This window comes from Seriola aureovittata, chromosome 21 (assembly GCF_021018895.1).
Source record: "Seriola aureovittata isolate HTS-2021-v1 ecotype China chromosome 21, ASM2101889v1, whole genome shotgun sequence".
Taxonomy (NCBI): domain Eukaryota; kingdom Metazoa; phylum Chordata; class Actinopteri; order Carangiformes; family Carangidae; genus Seriola; species Seriola aureovittata.
In genome coordinates, this window is record NC_079384.1 from 2,752,803 (window position 1) to 2,776,288 (window position 23,486).

General features: G+C 32.0%; 1 protein-coding gene across 1 annotated transcript in view; it reads right to left on the reverse strand.

Moving 5' to 3' along the window:
* Positions 1-42: 42 nt before the first annotated feature.
* LOC130162129 (growth arrest-specific protein 7-like) overlaps positions 43-23,486 on the reverse strand; it is a 63,873-nt gene continuing 40,429 nt past the window's right edge. Inside the window, exons 10-14 of the mRNA XM_056365705.1 lie at positions 21,766-21,894; positions 21,001-21,124; positions 17,726-17,805; positions 3,042-3,140; positions 43-2,361 (exon numbers count right to left, since the gene is read on the reverse strand). Coding sequence (XP_056221680.1) covers positions 2,248-2,361; positions 3,042-3,140; positions 17,726-17,805; positions 21,001-21,124; positions 21,766-21,894 — 546 coding nt within the window. The 3' untranslated portion in view covers positions 43-2,247. The remainder of the gene's footprint in view (positions 2,362-3,041; positions 3,141-17,725; positions 17,806-21,000; positions 21,125-21,765; positions 21,895-23,486) is intronic.

A 23,486-nucleotide genomic window follows, 5' to 3' on the forward strand; every position in this document is an offset into this window, starting at 1 on the left:
ACACAGAAAACAAAAACAAAACACAAAGCTCATGTTATTACATATGATACATATTTTCATTTTTATTAATGAAAAATTCCAACCTTTAGCTGTTAATGTACAAAAACATCTCAGTCCTCGTCTCTCACTGGTCAAGTCAGACTAAGCAGTAACACTGGATAAGACCTGGTAGTAAAGAGCTGTTTGTACATGGAGCTTCTGCGGCAGCTCTCAACCAACTGAAGCAAATATCACAGGAGACCTCTCAATTCTCTCTCATATAAAACACTTAGATTTCATATATTATCAGTACCAAACGTCTGTATATTATATGTTTTTATGTATTTTACACTTCACTCCACTGCCTCCTTTTCATAGCAAATCACACATCTCACTTATTTACACCAGGCCACCCTGAACATAAAACACTGTCACTTCCATTAGTAATAAAATGATTAAGTTCTCTTTCATATGAACAGTGACTTACAGTAAATTTAATAAAAATCATTTGGGAATAAAGTGCAATTGGCTGATTTTTAATTCTCATTAGGAATGAAGTAAAATAAACATGTTTTTCTTTCAGAGATGCTAACAGTAGCCAGATTTGTGATGCTAGCTGGCCCATCAAGCTTCAACTAAATAGTTTGGAGGTTGGTGTTTTTAAAAAAAAAAAAAAAACTTTTCCAAAAGCAAAAACACAAAAGCAAAATTGTAATGAATGTAATAAACAATGTGCTTCTCTGGATTAATCTAAGCTACAAACATTAGCATGCCAACCAACAAGCTTACTGCCCAAGCATTAATTCCAATAGTAAGGGGCCTGTCAGCAGCTCACTATTATATGGAATCACAGACATATCAGAGTTTAGCGCTAGCAGCTCCTTCCTGCTCCTTATTTGGTTTGAGTTTATGCTCCAGAAACTTCACCAGACCTCTCTATGTGCCCGTCATTCAGGGTGCACATGAGTGTGCAGCTCCTCTACATGGGTGAAGTTGTTTTTGTACCCCAGTCTCTCAGGTGAAAGTCCTACATGTGACCCATTCCTCCATCTTCCTTTGTCACTCTTTTGTGTATTTCATATTATCTCAACTGACTTCCTGAAGCATTTCTGGCAGAAAACCTTTGCTGATTAACATACATTTCTGTCAAAAGGAGAAACAGTAATGTTACATAACTTGCTAACGCACATTACATGAACCTTATGATTAGAATGCATGTAGAAATTAAAAATCACCTAGAGTGAAATCTTTTAGTCCGATTTAGACTGGGGTAGTCGTGCACTTCAGCCTCTTGTGGCCAAAATGAGTATTACAACAACAATCCTGTTTCCAGTAAATTTTTCAATGTGTTCAAACCATGTAACAGTTATATTAATTATAACACCATACAACACCAGAGCTCCCAACACACAAATGATACTGCGTCTTTAAATCCACGTCCTTCACATGGATCATCATCCCGTGAGAATGCTGACTTTAAGGCGTGTCACCTGTATTCTCAGTGTTAGGCTGCATATTTTACATCATTTTGCAGGCTCTTGTTTTAAAACACATTGTAAACTTTAAGAAATCAACTGCAGCTGGACTTTAAGCATTAGCATCAGCTTAACGCAAGCTAACTACAGCCAGTAAAATCAACCGACAAACTCCACAGTTGTTGACTAGAAATGAGAAACTTACTTTTGTTTACTTCTGTGTGATATTGAAGATCCATTTTATTATTTTTTGTAAACTGGATACAGTCGGGTCCAAAAGCCTGTCCACGTGACTGGGATACTGGTCTCAGACTTCTGGACCCGACTGAGACAGGAAGCTTGACAGGCGTGGCAACAGAAAGCCAGAGGGGGGCGGTGCTTAGCAAACGGTAAATACATGCACATGGTTGATAATTATATTAAAATACTTTAGCCTAGTCCCTACACACAGTCATAAAACACTCATGTAGTTCAGCAGCATCTGTTAAATCACTGAATCAGAGAGTCACAGAGCAGAAGCACAAACAGCAGCAGCTGCGTTACAGAAACATTTACATGTTACATGTTCTTTGTTGCCGCTTCTTTATCTGAGTGTCGTCACTCTCACAGTTGAGCATCAGCTTGTGTAAAAGAAAACTATGACCCATCACTCTTTGACATCGTCACCCTCAACAGGTGGAGGCTCATCCCACAGTCTGGGGGGGGGGGGGGCAGGATCCCAGCACAGTCAGTCTCAGGCATGTAGCTCCAGGTCAGTGTGTCTCTGGGGTAAACGTGGTCGTGTGCTCTGAGATCAGATCTCTATGTCCACTGGCCGAACGTCTCCAGTCTTATTCTCCCTCACCCACAGCTCCCTGTCTCTGACGGGGTCCACACACTGCAGCAGCTGGTCCACCGGCTCCATCGTCTGGACACACAAGGAACAACATTAACACACACATTTTCTCTGCTTCTGTTCAGACATACGATGATGATGATCATCATCATCATGTCTTCACCTGTTGTAAACTAACTCTTTACTTCCCTCTGCTGGAGAAGATAGGGAACCTTCAACTTTACGTCTAACCTTAGTCTTTAGCAACAAACCTTTTTATATTTGCAGTATAAATAAATTATTGACCAATATGGGAGAGGTTCGAGCCTCTATTATTAAACGAGTAAATAATAATATCAATAGTAATGATAGTAATACATTTTATAGAACACCTTACAACACACAGTAAAAGAAATAACTACAAGGCATAAAATACAAAATAAATTAGAATACATAAATAATTGCGGAAAATAAATATAATTGCATTGAATGGTATAAACAGGAGAACTTGTGTTTTTTCTTTATTTGCAATGTAAATGTGTCAGTTATTAGTCAACAGCTGCTGTTGTTGGTTTATTTTATACATTATTACACATGGACACAGTTCACAGTCTTTTAACTCTGTCGAAACTAAGATCAGTAATAATCACATAATTTCATCTCAACATTAAACTAAAACCTCCAGCAGGTTATTATCATACTGAACCATCTGATAAACACACTGTATGATGAGGCAGCTGTTGGATGCTGCGCTGAGCTGAAGTCGTACTCACACTTTGGTTGAACATGTCGGTCTCATGCCGCAGCGTGGTGTACTGACACAGGTGCTGTCTGATCATCTCCACCCGCTCCACCTCCAGACGCTCCAGCTCCTGAGAGAAGAAATAATAATATATGTACACTACTGTCTATGCAAGTTAGCAACAGGGAACACAGGTACACATGCCTCTCCAGAAATCATTTATTAATATATATACTAGTTTCTACTGTTTATTTACTAAGGGGTCAAAGGTCAGACCAGAGACATGTTCCAGGGCTGATACAGGGATCAAACCTATTAGTTTGATCCCTTCACTAGTAAAGTCATAGTAAAGTAAGGCATAAAGAGTCATGAAAATGTCACAGTATAGTAAGGCATAAAAAGTAAAAAAAAAAAGTCATAGTATAGTAAGGCATAAAAAAGTCAAAGTATAATAAGGCGTAAAAATGTCAGCAAAATTTCATAGTATAGTAAGACACAAAAATGTCATAGTATAATAAGGCATAAAAAGTCATAAAAATGTCATAGTATAATAAGGCGTAAAAATGTCATAAAAATGTCATAATATAGTAAGGCGTAAAAAGTGTCATAGTATAGTAAGGCATAAAAAGTCACAAAAATGTCATAGTATAGTAAGGCATAAAAAAGTCATAGTATAGTAAGGTGTAAAAATGTCATAATATAGTAAGGCGTAAAAAGTCATAAAAATGTCATAGTATAGTAAGGCATAAAAATGTCATAGTATAGTAAGGCATAAAAAAGTCATAGTATAGTAAGGTGTAAAAATGTCATAGTATAGTAAGGCGTAAAAAGTCATAAAAATGTCATAGTATAGCAAGGTGTAAAATATCATAAATATGTCATAGTATAGTAAGGCATAAAAATGTCACAGTATAGTAAGGCGTAAAAAGTAAAAAAAAAAGTCATAGTATAGTAAGGCATAAAAATGTCATAGTATAATAAGGCATAAAAAGTAAAAAAAAAGTCATAGTATAGTAAGGCATAAAAAAGTCAAAGTATAATAAGGCGTAAAAATGTCATAGTATAATAAGGTGTAAAAAGTCATAAAAATGTCATAGTATAGTAAGGCATAAAAAAGTCATAGTATAGTAAGGTGTAAAAATGTAATAATATAGTAAGGCGTAAAAAGTTATAAAATGTCATAGTATAGTAAGGTGTAAAAAAGTCATAGTATAGTAAGGCATAAAAAAGTCATAATATAGTAAGGCACAAAAAGTCAAAAAAAGTCATAGTATAGTAAGGCATAAAAAGTCATAAAAATGTCATAGTATAGTAAGGCATAAAAAAGTCATAGTATAGTAAGGTGTAAAAATGTCATAATATAGTAAAACATAAAAAGTCATAAAAATGTCATAAAAATGTCATAATATAGTAAGGCATAAAAAAGTCATAGTATAGTAAGGTGTAAAAATGTCATAATATAGTAAGGCGTAAAAAGTCATAAAAACGTCATAGTATAATAAGTCATAAAAAAGTCATAGTATAGTAAGGCATAAAAAGTCATAAAAATGTCATAGTATAGTAAGGCATAAAAAAGTCATAGTATAGTAAGGCATAAAAAGTCATAAAAATGTCATAGTATAGTAAGGCATAAAAATGTCATAGTATAGTAAGGCATAAAAATGTCATAATATAGTAAGGCGTAAAAAGTCATAAAAACGTCATAGTATAATAAGTCATAAAAAAGTCATAGTATAGTAAGGCATAAAAAGTCATAAAAATGTCATAGTATAGTAAGGCATAAAAATGTCATAGTATAGTAAGGCATAAAAATGTCATAATATAGTAAGGCGTAAAAAGTCATAAAAACGTCATAGTATAATAAGTCATAAAAAAGTCATAGTATAGTAAGGCATAAAAAGTCATAAAAATGTCACAGTATAGGAAGGCATAAAAAGTCATAAAAATGTCATAGTATAGTAAGGCATAAAAAAGTCATAGTATAGTAAGGCATAAAAACTCATAAAAATGTCATAGTATAGTAAGGCATAAAAAAGTCATAGTATAGTAAGGCATAAAAAGTCATAAAAATGTCATAGTACAGTAAGGCATAAAAATGTCATAGTATAGTAAGGTGTAAAAATGTAATAATATAGTAAGGCGTAAAAAGTCATGAAATGTCATAGTATAGTAAGGTGTAAAAATGTCATAGTATAGTAAGGCGTAAAAAGTCATAAAAACGTCATAGTATAATAAGTCATAAAAAAGTCATAGTATAGTAAGGCATAAAAAGTCATAAAAATGTCATAGTATAGTAAGGCATAAAAAAGTCATAAAAATGTCACAGTATAGTAAGGCATAAAAAGTCATAAAAATGTCATAGTACAGTAAGGCATAAAAATGTCATAGTATAGTAAGGTGTAAAAATGTAATAATATAGTAAGGCGTAAAAAGTCATAAAATGTCATAGTATAGTAAGGTGTAAAAATGTCATAGTATAGTAAGGCGTAAAAAGTCATAAAAACGTCATAGTATAATAAGTCATAAAAAAGTCATAGTATAGTAAGGCATAAAAAGTCATAAAAATGTCATAGTATAGTAAGGCATAAAAAAGTCATAGTATAGTAAGGCATAAAAAGTCATAAAAATGTCATAGTATAGTAAGGCATAAAAATGTCACAGTATAGTAAGGCATAAAAAAAGTCATAGTATAGTAAGGTGTAAAAATGTCATAATATAGTAAGGCGTAAAAAGTCATAAAAATGTCATAGTATAGCAAGGTGTAAAAATGTCAAAATATCGTGAGGTGTAAAATGTCATAAATATGTCATAGTATAATAAGGCATAAAAATGTCACAGTATAGTAAGATGTAAAAAGTAAAAGAAAGTCATAGTACAGTAAGACACAAAAAAGTCATAGTATAGTAAGGCATAAAAAGTCATAAAAATGTCATAGTATAGTAAGGCATAAAAAAGTCATAGTACAGTAAGGTGTAAAAATGTCATAATAAAGTAAGGCGTAAAATGTCATAAAAAAGTCATAATATAGTAAGGCGTAAAAAGTCATAAAATGTCATAGTATAGTAAGGTGTAAAAATGTCATAGTATAGTAAGGCGTAAAAAGTCATAAAAACGTCATAGTATAATAAGTCATAAAAAAGTCATAGTATAGTAAGGCGTAAAAAGTCATAAAAATGTCATAGTATAGTAAGGCGTAAAAAGTCATAAAAACGTCATAGTATAATAAGTCATAAAAAAGTCATAGTATAGTAAGGCATAAAAAGTCATAAAAATGTCACAGTATAGTAAGGCATAAAAAGTCATAGTATAGTAAGGCATAAAAAAGTCATAGTATAGTAAGGCATAAAAAGTCATAAAAATGTCATAGTATAGTAAGGCATAAAAATGTCATAGTATAGTAAGGTGTAAAAATGTAATAATATAGTAAGGCGTAAAAAGTCATAAAAATGTCATAAAAAAGTCATAGTATAGTAAGGTGTAAAAATGTCATAGTATAGTAAGGCGTAAAAAGTCATAAAAACGTCATAGTATAATAAGTCATAAAAAAGTCATAGTATAGTAAGGCATAAAAAGTCATAAAAATGTCATAGTATAGTAAGGCATAAAAAAGTCATAGTATAGTAAGGCATAAAAAGTCATAAAAATGTCATAGTATAGTAAGGCATAAAAAGTCATAAAAATGTCATAGTATAGTAAGGCATAAAAAAGTCAAAAAAAGTCATAGTATAGTAGGCATAAAAAGTCATAAAAATGTCATAGTATAGTAAGGCATAAAAATGTCATAGTATAGTAAGGCGTAAAATGTCATAATATAGTAAGGCGTAAAAAGTCATAAAAACGTCATAGTATAATAAGTCATAAAAAAGTCATAGTATAGTAAGGCATAAAAAAGTCATAGTATAGTAAGGCATAAAAATGTCATAGTATAGTAAGGCATAAAAATGTCATAGTATAGTAAGGCATAAAAAAAGTCATAGTATAGTAAGGCATAAAAATGTCATAATATAGTAAGGCGTAAAAAGTCATAAAAACGTCATAGTATAATAAGTCATAAAAAAGTCATAGTATAGTAAGGCATAAAAAAGTCATAGTATAGTAAGGCATAAAAATGTCATAGTATAATAAGTCATAAAAAAGTCATAGTATAGTAAGGCATAAAAAGTCATAAAAATGTCACAGTATAGTAAGGCATAAAAAGTCATAAAAATGTCATAGTATAGTAAGGCGTAAAAAGTCATAAAAACGTCATAGTATAATAAGTCATAAAAAAGTCATAGTATAGTAAGGCATAAAAAGTCATAAAAATGTCATAGTATAGTAAGGCATAAAAAAGTCATAGTATAGTAAGGCATAAAAAGTCATAAAAATGTCATAGTATAGTAAGGCATAAAAAGTCATAAAAATGTCATAGTATAGTAAGGCATAAAAAAGTCATAGTATAGTAAGGCATAAAAAGTCATAAAAATGTCATAGTATAGTAAGGCATAAAAATGTCATAGTATAGTAAGGCATAAAAATGTCATAATATAGTAAGGCGTAAAAAGTCATAAAAACGTCATAGTATAATAAGTCATAAAAAAGTCATAGTATAGTAAGGCATAAAAAAGTCATAGTATAGTAAGGCATAAAAATGTCATAGTATAGTAAGGCATAAAAAAGTCATAGTATAGTAAGGCATAAAAATGTCATAATATAGTAAGGCGTAAAAAGTCATAAAAACGTCATAGTATAATAAGTCATAAAAAAGTCATAGTATAGTAAGGCATAAAAAAGTCATAGTATAGTAAGGCATAAAAATGTCATAGTATAATAAGTCATAAAAAAGTCATAGTATAGTAAGGCATAAAAAGTCATAAAAATGTCACAGTATAGTAAGGCATAAAAAGTCATAAAAATGTCATAGTATAGTAAGGCATAAAAAAGTCATAGTATAGTAAGGCATAAAAAGTCATAAAAATGTCATAGTACAGTAAGGCATAAAAATGTCATAGTACAGTAAGGCATAAAAATGTCATAGTATAGTAAGGTGTAAAAATGTAATAATATAGTAAGGCGTAAAAAGTCATAAAATGTCATAGTATAGTAAGGTGTAAAAATGTCATAGTATAGTAAGGCGTAAAAAGTCATAAAAACGTCATAGTATAATAAGTCATAAAAAAGTCATAGTATAGTAAGGCATAAAAAGTCATAAAAATGTCATAGTATAGTAAGGCATAAAAAAGTCATAGTATAGTAAGGCATAAAAAGTCATTAAAACGTCATAGTATAGTAAGGCATACAATAGTAAGTCATAGAATAGTGTAAGGTATTAATCATTTTACATGCATATAACTTTGACATAAGAATATGTTTTGATGTTAGACTGTATATATATGAAGGAACCCAAGGTATTTAGGTCACATCTGGCGGTCCTGGTTAGATTGATGAAGGTTTGTATTTGCTTATATGGTTAGAGCCCCACAGATGGAGAATGATCTCAGGAGCTCTGAAGAAGGATGAGTAACAGCTAAGCGACCCCATGGATGTGAAGATCTCCAGATCAACATCAGCTTGTCACACACATCAGAGAGCAAATGACCACACAAGCAGTCAAGCTTTTGTTACTCAGAGAAAGAGTAACAAAAGTGCCATGTACCAGATCTGTCCTTTGTGCACAAATAAAACCTGCCACATTGAAGTGATGACTTGTCGGTCTGATTGTGTTCTTTTCTTTTTCTTTCATCATCTTTTCAGTAAGACATAAAGGGCCATAAAAACAAAATTGTATAGTAAGGAATAAAATTGTCATAGTATAGTAAGGCATGAAAATGTCATTGTATGCTAAGGAATAAAAAGTCATGAAAATGTAGTAAGGCGTAAAATGTCATTAAGCGTCATAGTATAGGAAAGCATATAAATTCATAAAAACGTCATAGTATACAGTAGTAAGGCATAAAAAGTCACTAAGTATCATTGTATAGTATGGTTTAAAAATTTCATAAAAATGTCATGGTATGATAAGGCGTAAAAAGTCAAAAAAAAGTCATAGTATAGTAAGGCATAATATATAGTATATATATATAGTATATATAGTATAGTAAGGCATAAAAAAGTCAAAGTATAGTAAGGCATAAAAAGTCATAATATAGTAAGGCATAAAAAAGTCAAAGTATAGCAAGGCATAAAAAGTCATAATACAGTAAGGCATAAAAAAGTCAAAGTATAGTAAGGCATAAAAAGTCATAAAAAAGTCAGAGTATAGTAAGGCATAAAAATGTTATAGTATAGTAAGGCATAAAAATGTCATAGTATAGTAAGGCGTAAAAATGTCATAGTATAATAAGTCATAAAAAGTTATAGTATAGTAAGGCATAAAAAAGTCATAGTATAGTGAGGTGTAAAAATGTCATAATATAGTAAGGCGTAAAAAGTCATAAAAATGTCATAGTATAGTAAGGCATAAAAAGTCATAAAAATGTCATAATATAGTAAAGCATAAAAAGTCATAAAAATGTCATAGTATAGTATGGCATAAAAAGTCATAATATAGTAAGGCATAAAAAAGTCATAAAAAAGTCATAGTATAATAAGTCATAAAAAAGTCATAAAAAAGTCATAAAAAAGTCAGAGTATAGTAAGGCATAAAAATGTCATAATATAATAAATCATAAAAAGTTATAGTATAGTAAGGCATAAAAAAGTCATAGTATAGTAAGGTGTAAAAAGTCATAAAAATGTCATAATATAGTAAGGCGTAAAAAGTCATAAAAATTTCATAGTTTGGTAAGGCATAAAAAGTCATAAAAAATTCATAGTATAGTATAGTAAGTAGTAAAAAGTTATAAAAATGTCATAATGTAGTAAGGCTTAAAATTTTTTTTAAAAAGTCATAATATAGTAAGGCATAAAAAAGGCAAAGTATAGTATGGCATAAAAAGTCATAAAAAAAAGTCATAGTATAGTAAGGCTTAAAAATGTCATAGTATAGTAAGGCATAAAAAGTCATAAAAATGTCATAATATAGTAAAGCATAAAAAGTCATAAAAATGTCATAGTATAGTAAGGCATAAAAATTCATATTATAGTAAGGCACAAAAATGAAAAAAAAGTCATTAGTAAGGCGTAAAAATGTCATAAAAATGTCATAGTATAGTAAGGCATAAAAAAGTCATAGTATAGTAAGGCATAAAAAAGTCATAGTATAGTAAGGTATAAAAACGTCATAGTATAATAAGTCATAAAAAAGTCATAGTATAGTAAGGCATAAAAAAAGTCATAATATAGTAAGCCGTAAAAAGTCATAAAAAAGTCATAGTATAGTAAGGCATAAAAAGTCATAAAAAAGTCATAGTTTATAAGTCATAAAAATGTCATAGTATAGTAAGGTATAAAAAGTCATAAAAATGTCATAGTATAATAAGACATAAAAAAGTCATAGTATAGTAAGGTATAAAAAGTCATAAAAATGTCATAGTTTAATAAGTCATAAAAATGTCATAGTATAGTAAGCATAAAAAAGTCATAGTATAGTAAGGTATAATAAGTCATAAAAATGTCATAGTATAGTAAGGCATAAAAAAGTCATAGTATAGTAAGGCACAAAAAGTCATAAAAAAGTCATAGTATAGTAAGGCATAAAAAGTCATAAAAATGTCATAGTATAATAAGTCATAAAAAAGTCATAGTATAGTAAGGCATAAAAAAGTCATAGTATAGTAAGGTGTAAAAATGTCATAGTATAATAAGTCATAAAAAAGTCATAGAATCGTAAGGCACAAAAATTAAAAAAAAAGTCATAGTATAGTAAGGTGTAAAAATGTCATAATATAGTAAGGCGTAAAAAGTCATAAAAAAGTCATAGTATAGTAAGGCGTAAAAATGACATAAAAAAGTCATAGTAAGGCATAAAAAGTCATAAAAATGTCATAGTATAATAAGTCATAAAAATGTCATAGTATAGTAAAGCATGAAAAAGTCATAGTATAGTAAGGTATAAAAAGTCATAAAAATGTCATAGTATAATAAGTCATAAAAAAGTCATAGTATAGTAAGGCATAAAAAAGTCATAATATAGTAAGGCGTAAAAAGTCATAAAAATGTCCTAGTATAGTAAGGTATAATAAGTCATAAAAATGTCATAGTATAGTGAGGCATAAAAAAGTCATAGTATAGTAAGGTGTAAAAAAGTCATAAAAAATGTCATAGTATAGTAAGGCATAAAAAGTCATAAAAAAGTCATAAAAACGTCACAGTATAATAAGTCATAAAAAAGTCATAGTATAGTAAGGCATAAAAAAGTCATAGTATAGTAAGGTGTAAAAATGTCATAGTATAGTAAGGCATAAAAAAGTCATAATATAGTAAGGCGTAAAAAGTCATAAAAAATGTCATAGTATAATAAGTCATAAAAATGTCATAGTATAGTATAGTAAGGCATAAAAAGTCATAAAAAAGTCATAGTATAGTAAGGTGTAAAAAGTCATAAAAATGTCATAGTATAGTAAGGCATAAAAAGTCATAATATAGTAAGGCATAAAAAAGTCATAAAAAAGTCATAGTATAGTAAGGCATAAAAAAGTCATAGTATAGTAAGGTGTAAAAATGTCATAGTATAGTAAGGCATAAAAAAGTCATAGTATAGTAAGGTATAAAAAGTCATAAAAATGTCATAGTATAGTAAGGTGTAAAAAAGTCATAGTATAGTATAGTAAGGTGTAAAAAAGTCATAGTATAGTAAGGTGTAAAAAGTCATAAAAATGTCATAAAAACGTCATAGTATAGTAAGTCATAAAAATGTCATAGTATAGTAAGGCATAAAAAAGTCATAGTATAGTAAGGTGTAAAAAAGTCATAAAAATGTCATAGTATAGTAAGGCATAAAAAAGTCAAGTATAGTAAGGTATAAAAAGTCATAAAAATGTCATAGTATAGTAAGGTGTAAAAAAGTCATAAAAACGTCACAGTATAATAAGTCATAAAAATGTCATAGTATAGTAAGGCATAAAAACGTCATAAAAACGTCATAGTATAGTAAGTCATAAAAATGTCATAGTATAGTAAGGCATAAAAAAGTCATAGTTTATAAGTCATAAAAAAGTCATAGTATAGTGAGGTGTAAAAATGTCATAAAAATGTCATAGTATAGTAAGGCATAAAAAAGTCATAGTATAGTAAGGTATAAAAAGTCATAAAAATGTCCTAGTATAGTAAGGTGTAAAAAAGTCATAGTATAGTAAGGCATAAAAAAGTCATAATATAGTAAGGCACAAAAAGTCAAAAAATGTCATAGTATAGTAAGGCATAAAAAAGTCATAGTATAGTAAGGTATAAAAAGTCATAAAAAAGTCATAGTATAGTAAGGCATAAAAAGTCATAAAAACGTCACAGTATAATAAGTCATAAAAAAGTCATAGTATAGTAAGGCATAAAAAAGTCATAGTATAGTAAGGTGTAAAAATGTCATAGTATAGTAAGGCATAAAAAAGTCATAGTATAGTAAGGTATAAAAAGTCATAAAAATGTCATAGTATAGTAAGGTGTAAAAAAGTCATAGTATAGTAAGGTGTAAAAAAGTCATAGTATAGTAAGGTGTAAAAATGTCATAAAAACGTCATAGTATAGTTAGTCATAAAAATGTCATAGTATAGTAAGGCATAAAAAAGTCATAGTACAGTAAGGTGTAAAAATGTCGTAAAAATGTCATAGTATAGTAAGGCATAAAAATGTCATAGTATAGTAAGGTATAAAAAGTCATAAAAATGTCATAGTATAGTAAGGTGTAAAAAAGTCATAAAAACGTCACAGTATAATAAGTCATAAAAAAGTCATAGTATAGTAAGGCATAAAAACGTCATAAAAACGTCATAGTATAGTATAGTAAGTCATAAAAATGTCATAGTATAGTAAGCATAAAAAAGTCATAGTATAGTAAGGTGTAAAAATGTCATAAAAATGTCATAGTATAGTAAGGCATAAAAAAGTCATAAAAATGTCCTAATATAGTAAGGTGTAAAAAAGTCATAGTATAGTAAGGCATAAAAAAGTCATAATATAGTAAGGCACAAAAAGTCAAAAAAAGTCATAGTATAGTAAGGCATAAAAAGGTCAAAGTATAGTAAGGCATAAAAAGTCATAATATAGTAAGGCATAAAAAAGTCAAAGTATAGCAAGGCATAAAAAGTCATAATACAGTAAGGCATAAAAAAGTCAAAGTATAGTAAGGCATAAAAAGTCATAAAAAAGTCAGAGTATAGTAAGGCATAAAAATGTTATAGTATAGTAAGGCATAAAAATGTCATAGTATAGTAAGGCGTAAAAATGTCATAGTATAATAAGTCATAAAAAGTTATAGTATAGTAAGGCATAAAAAAGTCATAGTATAGTGAGGTGTAAAAATGTCATAATATAGTAAGGCGTAAAAAGTCATAAAAATGTCATAGTATAGTAAGGCATAAAAAGTCATAAAAATGTCATAATATAGTAAAGCATAAAAAGTCATAAAAATGTCATAGTATAGTATGGCATAAAAAGTCATAATATAGTAAGGCATAAAAAAGTCAAAGTATAGTAAGGCATAAAAAGTCATAAAAAAGTCAGAGTATAGTAAGGCATAAAAATGTCATAGTATAATAAATCATAAAAAGTTATAGTATAGTAAGGCATAAAAAAGTCATAGTATAGTAAGGTGTAAAAATGTCATAATATAGTAAGGCGTAAAAAGTCATAAAAATTTCATAGTTTGGTAAGGCATAAAAAGTCATAAAAAATTCATAGTATAGTATAGTAAGTAGTAAAAAGTTATAAAAATGTCATAATGTAGTAAGGCTTAAAAATTTTTTTAAAAAGTCATAATATAGTAAGGCATAAAAAAGGCAAAGTATAGTATGGCATAAAAAGTCATAAAAAAAAGTCATAGTATAGTAAGGCTTAAAAATGTCATAGTATAGTAAGGCATAAAAAAGTCATAAAAATGTCATAATATAGTAAAGCATAAAAAGTCATAAAAATGTCATAGTATAGTAAGGCATAAAAATTCATATTATAGTAAGGCACAAAAATGAAAAAAAAGTCATTAGTAAGGCGTAAAAATGTCATAAAAATGTCATAGTATAGTAAGGCATAAAAAAGTCATAGTATAGTAAGGCATAAAAAAGTCATAGTATAGTAAGGTATAAAAACGTCATAGTATAATAAGTCATAAAAAAGTCATAGTATAGTAAGTCATAAAAAAGTCATAGTATAGTAAGCCGTAAAAAGTCATAAAAAAGTCATAGTAAAGTAAGGCATAAAAAGTCATAAAAAAGTCATAGTTTATAAGTCATAAAAATGTCATAGTATAGTAAGGTATAAAAAGTCATAAAAATGTCATAGTATAATAAGACATAAAAAAGTCATAGTATAGTAAGGTATAAAAAGTCATAAAAATGTCATAGTTTAATAAGTCATAAAAATGTCATAGTATAGTAAGGCATAAAAAAGTCATAGTATAGTAAGGTATAATAAGTCATAAAAATGTCATAGTATAGTAAGGCATAAAAAAGTCATAGTATAGTAAGGCACAAAAAGTCATAAAAAAGTCATAGTATAGTAAGGCATAAAAAGTCATAAAAATGTCATAGTATAATAAGTCATAAAAAAGTCATAGTATAGTAAGGCATAAAAAAGTCATAGTATAGTAAGGTGTAAAAATGTCATAGTATAATAAGACATAAAAAAGTCATAGAATCGTAAGGCACAAAAATTAAAAAAAAAGTCATAGTATAGTAAGGCGTAAAAAGTCATAATATAGTAAGGCGTAAAAAGTCATAAAAAAGTCATAGTATAGTAAGGCGTAAAAATGTCATAAAAAAGTCATAGTAAGGCATAAAAAGTCATAAAAATGTCATAGTATAATAAGTCATAAAAATGTCATAGTATAGTAAGGCATAAAAAAGTCATAGTATAGTAAGGTATAAAAAGTCATAAAAATGTCATAGTATAATAAGTCATAAAAAAGTCATAGTATAGTAAGGCATAAAAAAGTCATAATATAGTAAGGCGTAAAAAGTCATAAAAATGTCATAGTATAATAAGTCATAAAAATGTCATAGTATAGTGAGGCATAAAAAAGTCATAGTATAGTAAGGTGTAAAAATGTCATAAAAATGTCATAGTATAGTAAGGCATAAAAAAGTCATAGTATAGTAAGGTATAAAAAGTCATAAAAAAGTCATAGTATAGTAAGGCATAAAAAGTCATAAAAACGTCACAGTATAATAAGTCATAAAAAAGTCATAGTATAGTAAGGCATAAAAAAGTCATAGTATAGTAAGGTGTAAAAATGTCATAGTATAGTAAGGCATAAAAAAGTCATAGTATAGTAAGGTATAAAAAGTCATAAAAATGTCATAGTATAGTAAGGTGTAAAAAGTCATAGTATAGTAAGGTGTAAAAAGTCATAGTATAGTAAGGTGTAAAAATGTCATAAAAACGTCATAGTATAGTTAGTCATAAAAATGTCATAGTATAGTAAGGCATAAAAAAGTCATAGTACAGTAAGGTGTAAAAATGTCGTAAAAATGTCATAGTATAGTAAGGCATAAAAATGTCATAGTATAGTAAGGTATAAAAAGTCATAAAAATGTCATAGTATAGTAAGGTGTAAAAAGTCATAAAAACGTCACAGTATAATAAGTCATAAAAAAGTCATAGTATAGTAAGGCATAAAAACGTCATAAAAACGTCATAGTATAGTAAGTCATAAAAATGTCATAGTATAGTAAGGCATAAAAAAGTCATAGTATAGTAAGGTGTAAAAATGTCATAAAAATGTCATAGTATAGTAAGGCATAAAAAAGTCATAGTATAGTAAGATATAAAAAGTCGTAAAAATGTCCTAGTATAGTAAGGTGTAAAAAAGTCATAGTATAGTAAGGCATAAAAAAGTCATAATATAGTAAGGCACAAAAAGTCAAAAAAAGTCATAGTATAGTAAGGCATAAAAAGTCATAAAAATGTCATAGTATAATAAGTCATAAAAAAGTCATAGTATAGTAAGGCGTAAAAAGTCATAAAAAAGTCATAGTATAGTAAGGTGTAAAAATGTCATAGTATAATAAGACATAAAAAAGTCATAGAATCGTAAGGCACAAAAATAAAAAAAAAGTCATAGTATAGTAAGGCGTAAAAAGTCATAATATAGTAAGGCGTAAAAAGTCATAAAAAAGTCATAGTATAGTAAGGCGTAAAAATGTCATAAAAAAGTCATAGTAAGGCATAAAAAGTCATAAAAATGTCATAGTATAATAAGTCATAAAAATGTCATAGTATAGTAAGGCATAAAAAAGTCATAGTATAGTAAGGTATAAAAAGTCATAAAAATGTCATAGTATAATAAGTCATAAAAAAGTCATAGTATAGTAAGGCATAAAAAAGTCATAATATAGTAAGGCGTAAAAAGTCATAAAAATGTCATAGTATAATAAGTCATAAAAATGTCATAGTATAGTGAGGCATAAAAAAGTCATAGTATAGTAAGGTGTAAAAATGTCATAAAAATGTCATAGTATAGTGAGGCATAAAAAAGTCATAGTATAGTAAGGTATAAAAAGTCATAAAAATGTCATAGTATAGTAAGGTGTAAAAAGTCATAAAAAAGTCATAGTATAGTAAGTCATAAAAAAGTCATAGTATAGTAAGGCATAAAAAAGTCATAGTATAGTAAGGTATAAAAAGTCATAAAAATGTCATAGTATAGTAAGGTGTAAAAAGTCATAAAAACGTCACAGTATAATAAGTCATAAAAAAGTCATAGTATAGTAAGGCATAAAAAAGTCATAGTATAGTAAGGTATAAAAAGTCATAAAAATGTCATAGTATAGCAAGGTGTAAAAAGTCATAAAAACGTCACAGTATAATAAGTCATAAAAAAGTCATAGTATAGTAAGGCATAAAAAGTCATAAAAACGTCATAGTATAGTAAGTCATAAAAATGTCATAGTATAGTAAGGCATAAAAAAGTCATAGTATAGTAAGGTGTAAAAATGTCATAAAAATGTCATAGTATAGTAAGGCATAAAAAAGTCATAGTATAGTAAGGTATAAAAAGTCATAAAAATTTCATAGTATAGTAAGGTGTAAAAAAGTCATAGTATAGTAAGGCATAAAAAAGTCATAATATAGTAAGGCACAAAAAGTCAAAAAAAGTCATAATATAGTAAGGCATAAAAAGTCATAAAAAAGTCATAATATAGTAAGGCATAGAAAGTCATAAAAAAGTCATAGTATAGTGAGGCGTAAAAATATCATAAAAACAACAAACCCACAACCCTCTCACTGGGAGGAAACAGCTCTAACCTCAGTACCACCATGCTAGCCAATAAAATATGCCATAATGTTGTAATCCATGAAGACGTCATAGTATAAGAAAGCATAAAAAGTCATAAAAACGTCATTAAGAGTTTCATATCACTAGTCACACATCTCTTATAAATATTGTTATTATAAAATGATGTTTGTGGATAATTAGAGAAGGACATCAGTTTCCCAAATGGGCAAAAAAAAACCAAAAAACAAAACAAACAATTATCACAAGGATTTGTATAATTACATGACGTATTTTTCACTTCTAAGCGGTTGTAAAAAAAAAAAGAAAAAAGAAAGAGCTGAAACGCTGTTATGATGAAAAAATAACACTGCAGGATTATTATGTAATGTGTATATTAATTAAAGACAGTCATTAAAGACATAATTTCTTACCAGACTTGTTGTGACCATCTCCTCAAACCACTTGGACTGAGACTGGTTATAAAGGTCGACGCAGCGCATCAGATCATCTCCTGTCACAAACAATAACATCGTCAGGCGATCAGGTAAAAAAAAAAACAAGGTGACAGTCCAGATACACTGTAGATGTAGCACACACTGCCTCCACTAGGGGGTGCTACGACCCCACTGTTCCCTCACAGCTGATGTGACACTGCAACCCTAACCCAGCTGATCACAAACAGTGCAGGCAGAAACCATGAGAAAGGTCTGATCTGTGTCTTCATGAACGTCGTTACCACGTGATCACCACCTGGTCATGTGACATCAGATCACACAGGAAATGATCATTCTGTTTTTCTGCAGGTGACTCTGTCTGCTGGTATTTCTGATATTTTATATTCATATTAATATTGTATTCTGCTTTTAATTGCGTGGCAGCTAATTATCTCACAGCCAGTGAAGGATGGTGTTTCTCTAAGCGGACTCTAAAATGACAGACTTTTATAAAATGATGTGAAAGTTTATTTCCTTATTACTGATTCAAACAGGTGGGATTATGTACAGAGATAACCGGCTGACTAGTATCACAGAGCCATGAAAAATACTGACAGAAAAACGCTGGCGAGTATGAATGAGGAGGATGCACTTGTGCAGGTTGTTGTGAATCCAACAACTCAATTTAAATAAACATATTTAGTCAATAATCCCAAAAACATGAAGCTAACTAAACCTAGCAACTGCTACTACAGCTGCTGTGCTGACTGTTTGGTTGGGGCAAAACCAAAGACAATAACCTACCCTGCAAACACAAATCAGCTGACATCAGTGCGTCACGTCAGGCCGAGTGATTATCAGGCTAAATACCTTCAGTATTTAACCCATAAAGATGAAGTTGTTTTACTTTTATTTGATCATTTACATATTATCACATTATAAAGATTATATGGTGAACATGTTAGCATGCTGCCTATTTACACATCCAGCAGATACTTAGCAGCATTAGCATTCACTTGGAGATGTTCGAAGTCCAATATTCTCTCTGAGTTGATCTAAATCTCTGTTGGTTCATCACTACAAACGACCCCTTTCATGTTACATCTAATCATTTGATTGATTGTTAATGTTACAGGACGAGGTTAAAACCTACAATATAGCTGTAAACAGCTCTCTCCTCCTCTCTGTGTTCACGGTTTAAACGACCTGCAACGTGGACTTGAAGTGCGCCTCTCGAGGAGGGAGGAGGTCTCGCCTTGGTTCGCTTCAAATGTGCAATGTCGGCAACACTGCAGCTGTACACTCGCCCTGATAGAAACTGTTTATACCAATTCATATAAACTCAGTCACATGACTTTCAACTGACCGGTGGTGGAACTATGATCACTCAGTCAGTCGGTCAGCTACATTTGTGATTATAGGGCCTTGCTGTTGCGGTCAAACCAAAAGTATTGATTATAGCAGCTTTAAGTAACACCAACATGTTATTCCACTTTGTCTAACACTATAAACAGTATTTACTGTATCAGCTTATTCCAACTCTTCACAGAATTTATTTGGTGTATACTGGGTTCAAACTCCCTGCGGCTTTCCATCAGGGGGAAATGTTCTACATGTCTTTGGAAACTTTGATTGTCTCCTCCAGAATTGAAACAAAAGTTTTGTGGGTTAGGACGATGTTTGGCCGGACAGTATAAGTTTATAATGACTCACGAACAGATCTATTTGATTTTCTCTGTGGATTTTATATTTGCTGCTGCAGGACAGTTTACAGTAAACAGGGTCAGCTTCAGGTCGACTAAGAGAACGACTTTATAAATAGAAACCGAGTGAAATGCTGCCGTTTCGTGCCGCAGACGAGCCTCACGTCAGACTAGCGAACAGCAGGAGTGATGAGCTCCGTGAAAAGGTGACCGCATCCTCAGGTGGTGGACGTGAAAACATGAGGAAATCCCTGGAACGAGCCGACGCCGTGTGTAATCCGCCGCAGAGATAATGAGTCTTTGTTATAAGCAGACAGATGCTGAGCTTTAGTTGTTTTGGCATCAGTCTCCTCTCTGCTCCGCTCACACTGCAGTCACCGTCGCTGGCAGCCGGACGCCACCAGCTCCATCAACAACTGCTGCTGTTTTTCTCCCTGGTTGCATAAGCAGCACCGAGTGTGTGTGTGTGTGTGTGTGTGTGTGTGTGTGTGTGTGTGTGTGTGTGTGTGGTTGTGCCTGGTTGAGTCATGACATCACACTTCAGCAGAGAGTGCACATCTGTTTACAGTCACTTTCTTCAGGTCGTTAACCTTTCACAAACCGATCGCTCACTGATGATGCTGCTGCTTCTCCACCCTCCTCTTCCTCCTCTTCCTCTTGTGTGTTTTCACTGTTCTTATCAGCAGCTGCAGCAACATGTAGCTGATCACCATCAATTTCAATTACACTCCATCATCTGTCATTCACTCTGTGTTCATGTTAGTTTCTATAATTTGCTCTGAATGAGCAGTTCGGTGGAAATTTGTCGTGTCAACTAAATAAAAAGGTAAATGTGAGTTTAAAGGATAAAACTCACGAAAATACAAAAACTGAAAACCTGAAAACAGTTGCTCTTGTCTCCAGTTGAACTTTGCGAGTGTCATTTCATGTGGAAATAAGCAGCTCAACACTGGAATTAGTCAAATCGCCTTAGTCAATTAACGCTAATAATCTCTGTGAGAGATGAAGAGACTCTGAGGGATGGATTTGTTTTTACGGTCATATTTTTAATTTCCATGTCCAGCGTGTGTGTGTGTGTGTGTGTGTGTGTGTGTAAGTGTGTGTGTGTGTGTGTGTGTGTGTGTGTGTGTGTGTGTGGAGTTTAGTCCACGCCCCCACCTCTCTGTCAGTCTGGTGTGAATTTCCTCCCTCACCTCACAGTCTGAAATGCTGATGAAGCTCAAGACTAAAAAGACAAACACACTCAGCATCTGGACTCTCCGCCGATCCTGATCCAGATCCTGATCCTGATCCTGATCCTGATCCGGATCCAACTGTCTGATCTCTGCTGTCAGTGGATCTGACCTGAGGACAGCGCTGACACAAACCGCTGCTGAGACCTGTTCAGGTCTGAGCAGGTGAGAATCGCGGGACAATCAACTATTACTGTTTTTACACCCACGTCCACGTAGGAGCTTCCGACACAAACACACCGACCAACTCTCCCTCCAGTTTAAAACAACACAGACCTGAGTAAGCCTGTGACCCCCACGGTGACCTGCAGTGCGACCCTTGACCTCTGACTCTCACCTGCTTGTGTGGATTTCCTGCGGGCCTTCTTGATGTCTTCCTCAATCTTGTTGCTGAGTTTAATCTCGAGCTGCTGAGTCTTCAGCTCCAGCTCCTTCTGTCGGTCAGCCAGAGCTTTCCGAGCCTGGTGAAGACAAAGAGACGAGCTGATGATGATGATGATGATGATGATAAGGAGCTGCACAGAAAACTACAGACAACACCCTGTTTAAAAAAAAAACACCACTTTTACTAAATCATCTGCTCTTAAATTTTCTTTCTTTTGTGCAGTTTTCTGGAAACAGACGTTATAATTAAAGTGATGAAAGTTATTATAATGTTCCAGTCTGTTCCCATTCATCACAGTGATGCCGCAGTCTGATGCTGCGCTCTCTGCTCATTCATCAGCTTGCGTTAAAGCTGCTTCATAAAAACCAACATGGCCGCCGTTTTGTTTCCTGAGCAGCTTTAAAAGCTCAGTTCTCCATCAGATGGGTTTATCAGAGAGAGGAGTGTGTGTGTGTGTGTGTGTGTGTGTGTGTGTTGTCTGTTCTCAGACGACAGATGATGGGAGACAGATTTCAGGCTTCAGCCAACTGCTTCTCATTGTACATTTACAAAACGGACACAGGAAACGGGAAGCAGCCGTCTGCTGATGGAGGAGAAGAGGAATTTTAATCAGCGGTGAGATGATTCCTGAATTTCTGCTGCTGCTGCCAAACACCAGGACACAACTGTGTTACATTAGACATTAGCGTTGTTGTGTCTGTGTTTTTGTGTTCGTACCTTCTCCACCGCTGCGTAGCGACCGACCAGCTGCTTCCTCAGGTCGGCGATGTGATGGTCGAACCTCTTCATGTCCTTCTTGAAGTTCTCCCTGAAGCTGAGCAGAGGCTTCTCCACTTCACTCTGGAGCTGCAAACAACCCACAGTTGACAGATACTCATACTCATGTTGAGATGAAGTGGGCCAGAGCCGAGTCCGGCTCCTCGGCTCGTCCCGTTCAGCTGCACGGTGTCATGCGAGGACAGGAAGTTCGCAACAGGACAAATGTAGAAGAGCAAGAAAAGTCATTTTAAGTCAGTTCTACTGAAGTCCTCAGCATCAGCGAGCTGTGGGACGGAGAGGAAACTTGATCCTGATGACGTGTTGTGTTCACTGTCCAAAAACATGTGTAACTTTGGGGAAGAATTAATCAGCAGCTTGAAGGTCCGACTTCAACAGGACTCCAGATGCAGAAACTGTTTCATGGATATAAAGTGCAGCTCAAGCAACAGCAAGTTTAAATTTCTAACTGGCCTAAAACTACGGTGGCCCTGAAGGCTCAAACACATGCAAACAGACAAAACACAAAGTCATTCAGAAAACATCTTCATCAATGTGACAACACAACAGAAGTGTTTCCAGGGGACAGTAAAAAGTGACGAACCTGCCTGTTGTTCTATGTTTTGTGACTTTTGAAGTTCAGTGGTGTTTGTGTCCCGGCCGAGTCTTCACTTTGTATTCTTAAGATATTTGCATTTCATTCTTAAAACTCATCTTTATAGACTTGCTTTTATGTGATGTCGTCTTTTTATTGTCTTTATCTTTTTATCGTCTCCATTTCGCCCTTTTATTGCTTTTATTGCGTGTGTGTGTGTGTGTGTGTGTGTGTGCTCCCTATAATTGTCCTTACTTATATTGATGCATATTGTTCGCCCTCCCTCTCTAACTCACTTCTGTTCTGACTTTGACTTTCATTGCTTTTGAAATTGACTTTGTAAACTGTTTTTACAAGGTGCTCTGTAAATAAAGTTATTATATTATTATTATTATTATTGTTATTATGTGTCCACATGTCAAAAACATGGGTTTCCTACATTTGATCACATGTGCAAAACATGTTACCACACGTTGTAGCATGTAACACAAATACTGCAAATCTTCAAACTTTCACCATAACAACAACAAACTGTGTTTGTGGGTCTCACGTGAAAATCCCTGAAGCTTTCACACGGGTTTCACATATGACGTCATCAAAAAGTTCCAAAACCGCATTTCACGTCTGATTTTAACATATTTTCATTTAAATTTTGCACATGTGAAATTCATGAGGTTTTTCTGTAAATATCTGCAGCTCATGTGTCGATTGATTTCTGAATTTGTTCGTGTATATTTGCGTGTGTTTGAGCTCTCAGGGCCACCGTATAAAAACCAGAATTAGCTCCAGTCCCTTCAGCGGATGATGTCACCATCCTCTCGTGCTGCTGGTTCTGATGAGTAATGTTTGATGTTATGGAGCCAAACAACCACAACAACATTAAATGTCAACACAGTATGAAAACTTATTGATGTAATATTATTGTTGGGGTTAGTTAAAGCAGCTTGTTATTGGTTATCTGATCCTGAAAGCACTGGGGTTATTCTGGGCCAGCTGTCAGTGACGTATCAGATCTACAGCTCCCTCCTGCAGCCATATTGGAAACCATCATTCAAAGTTCATTTCCACTCCAATCCTTCCTGCTCCT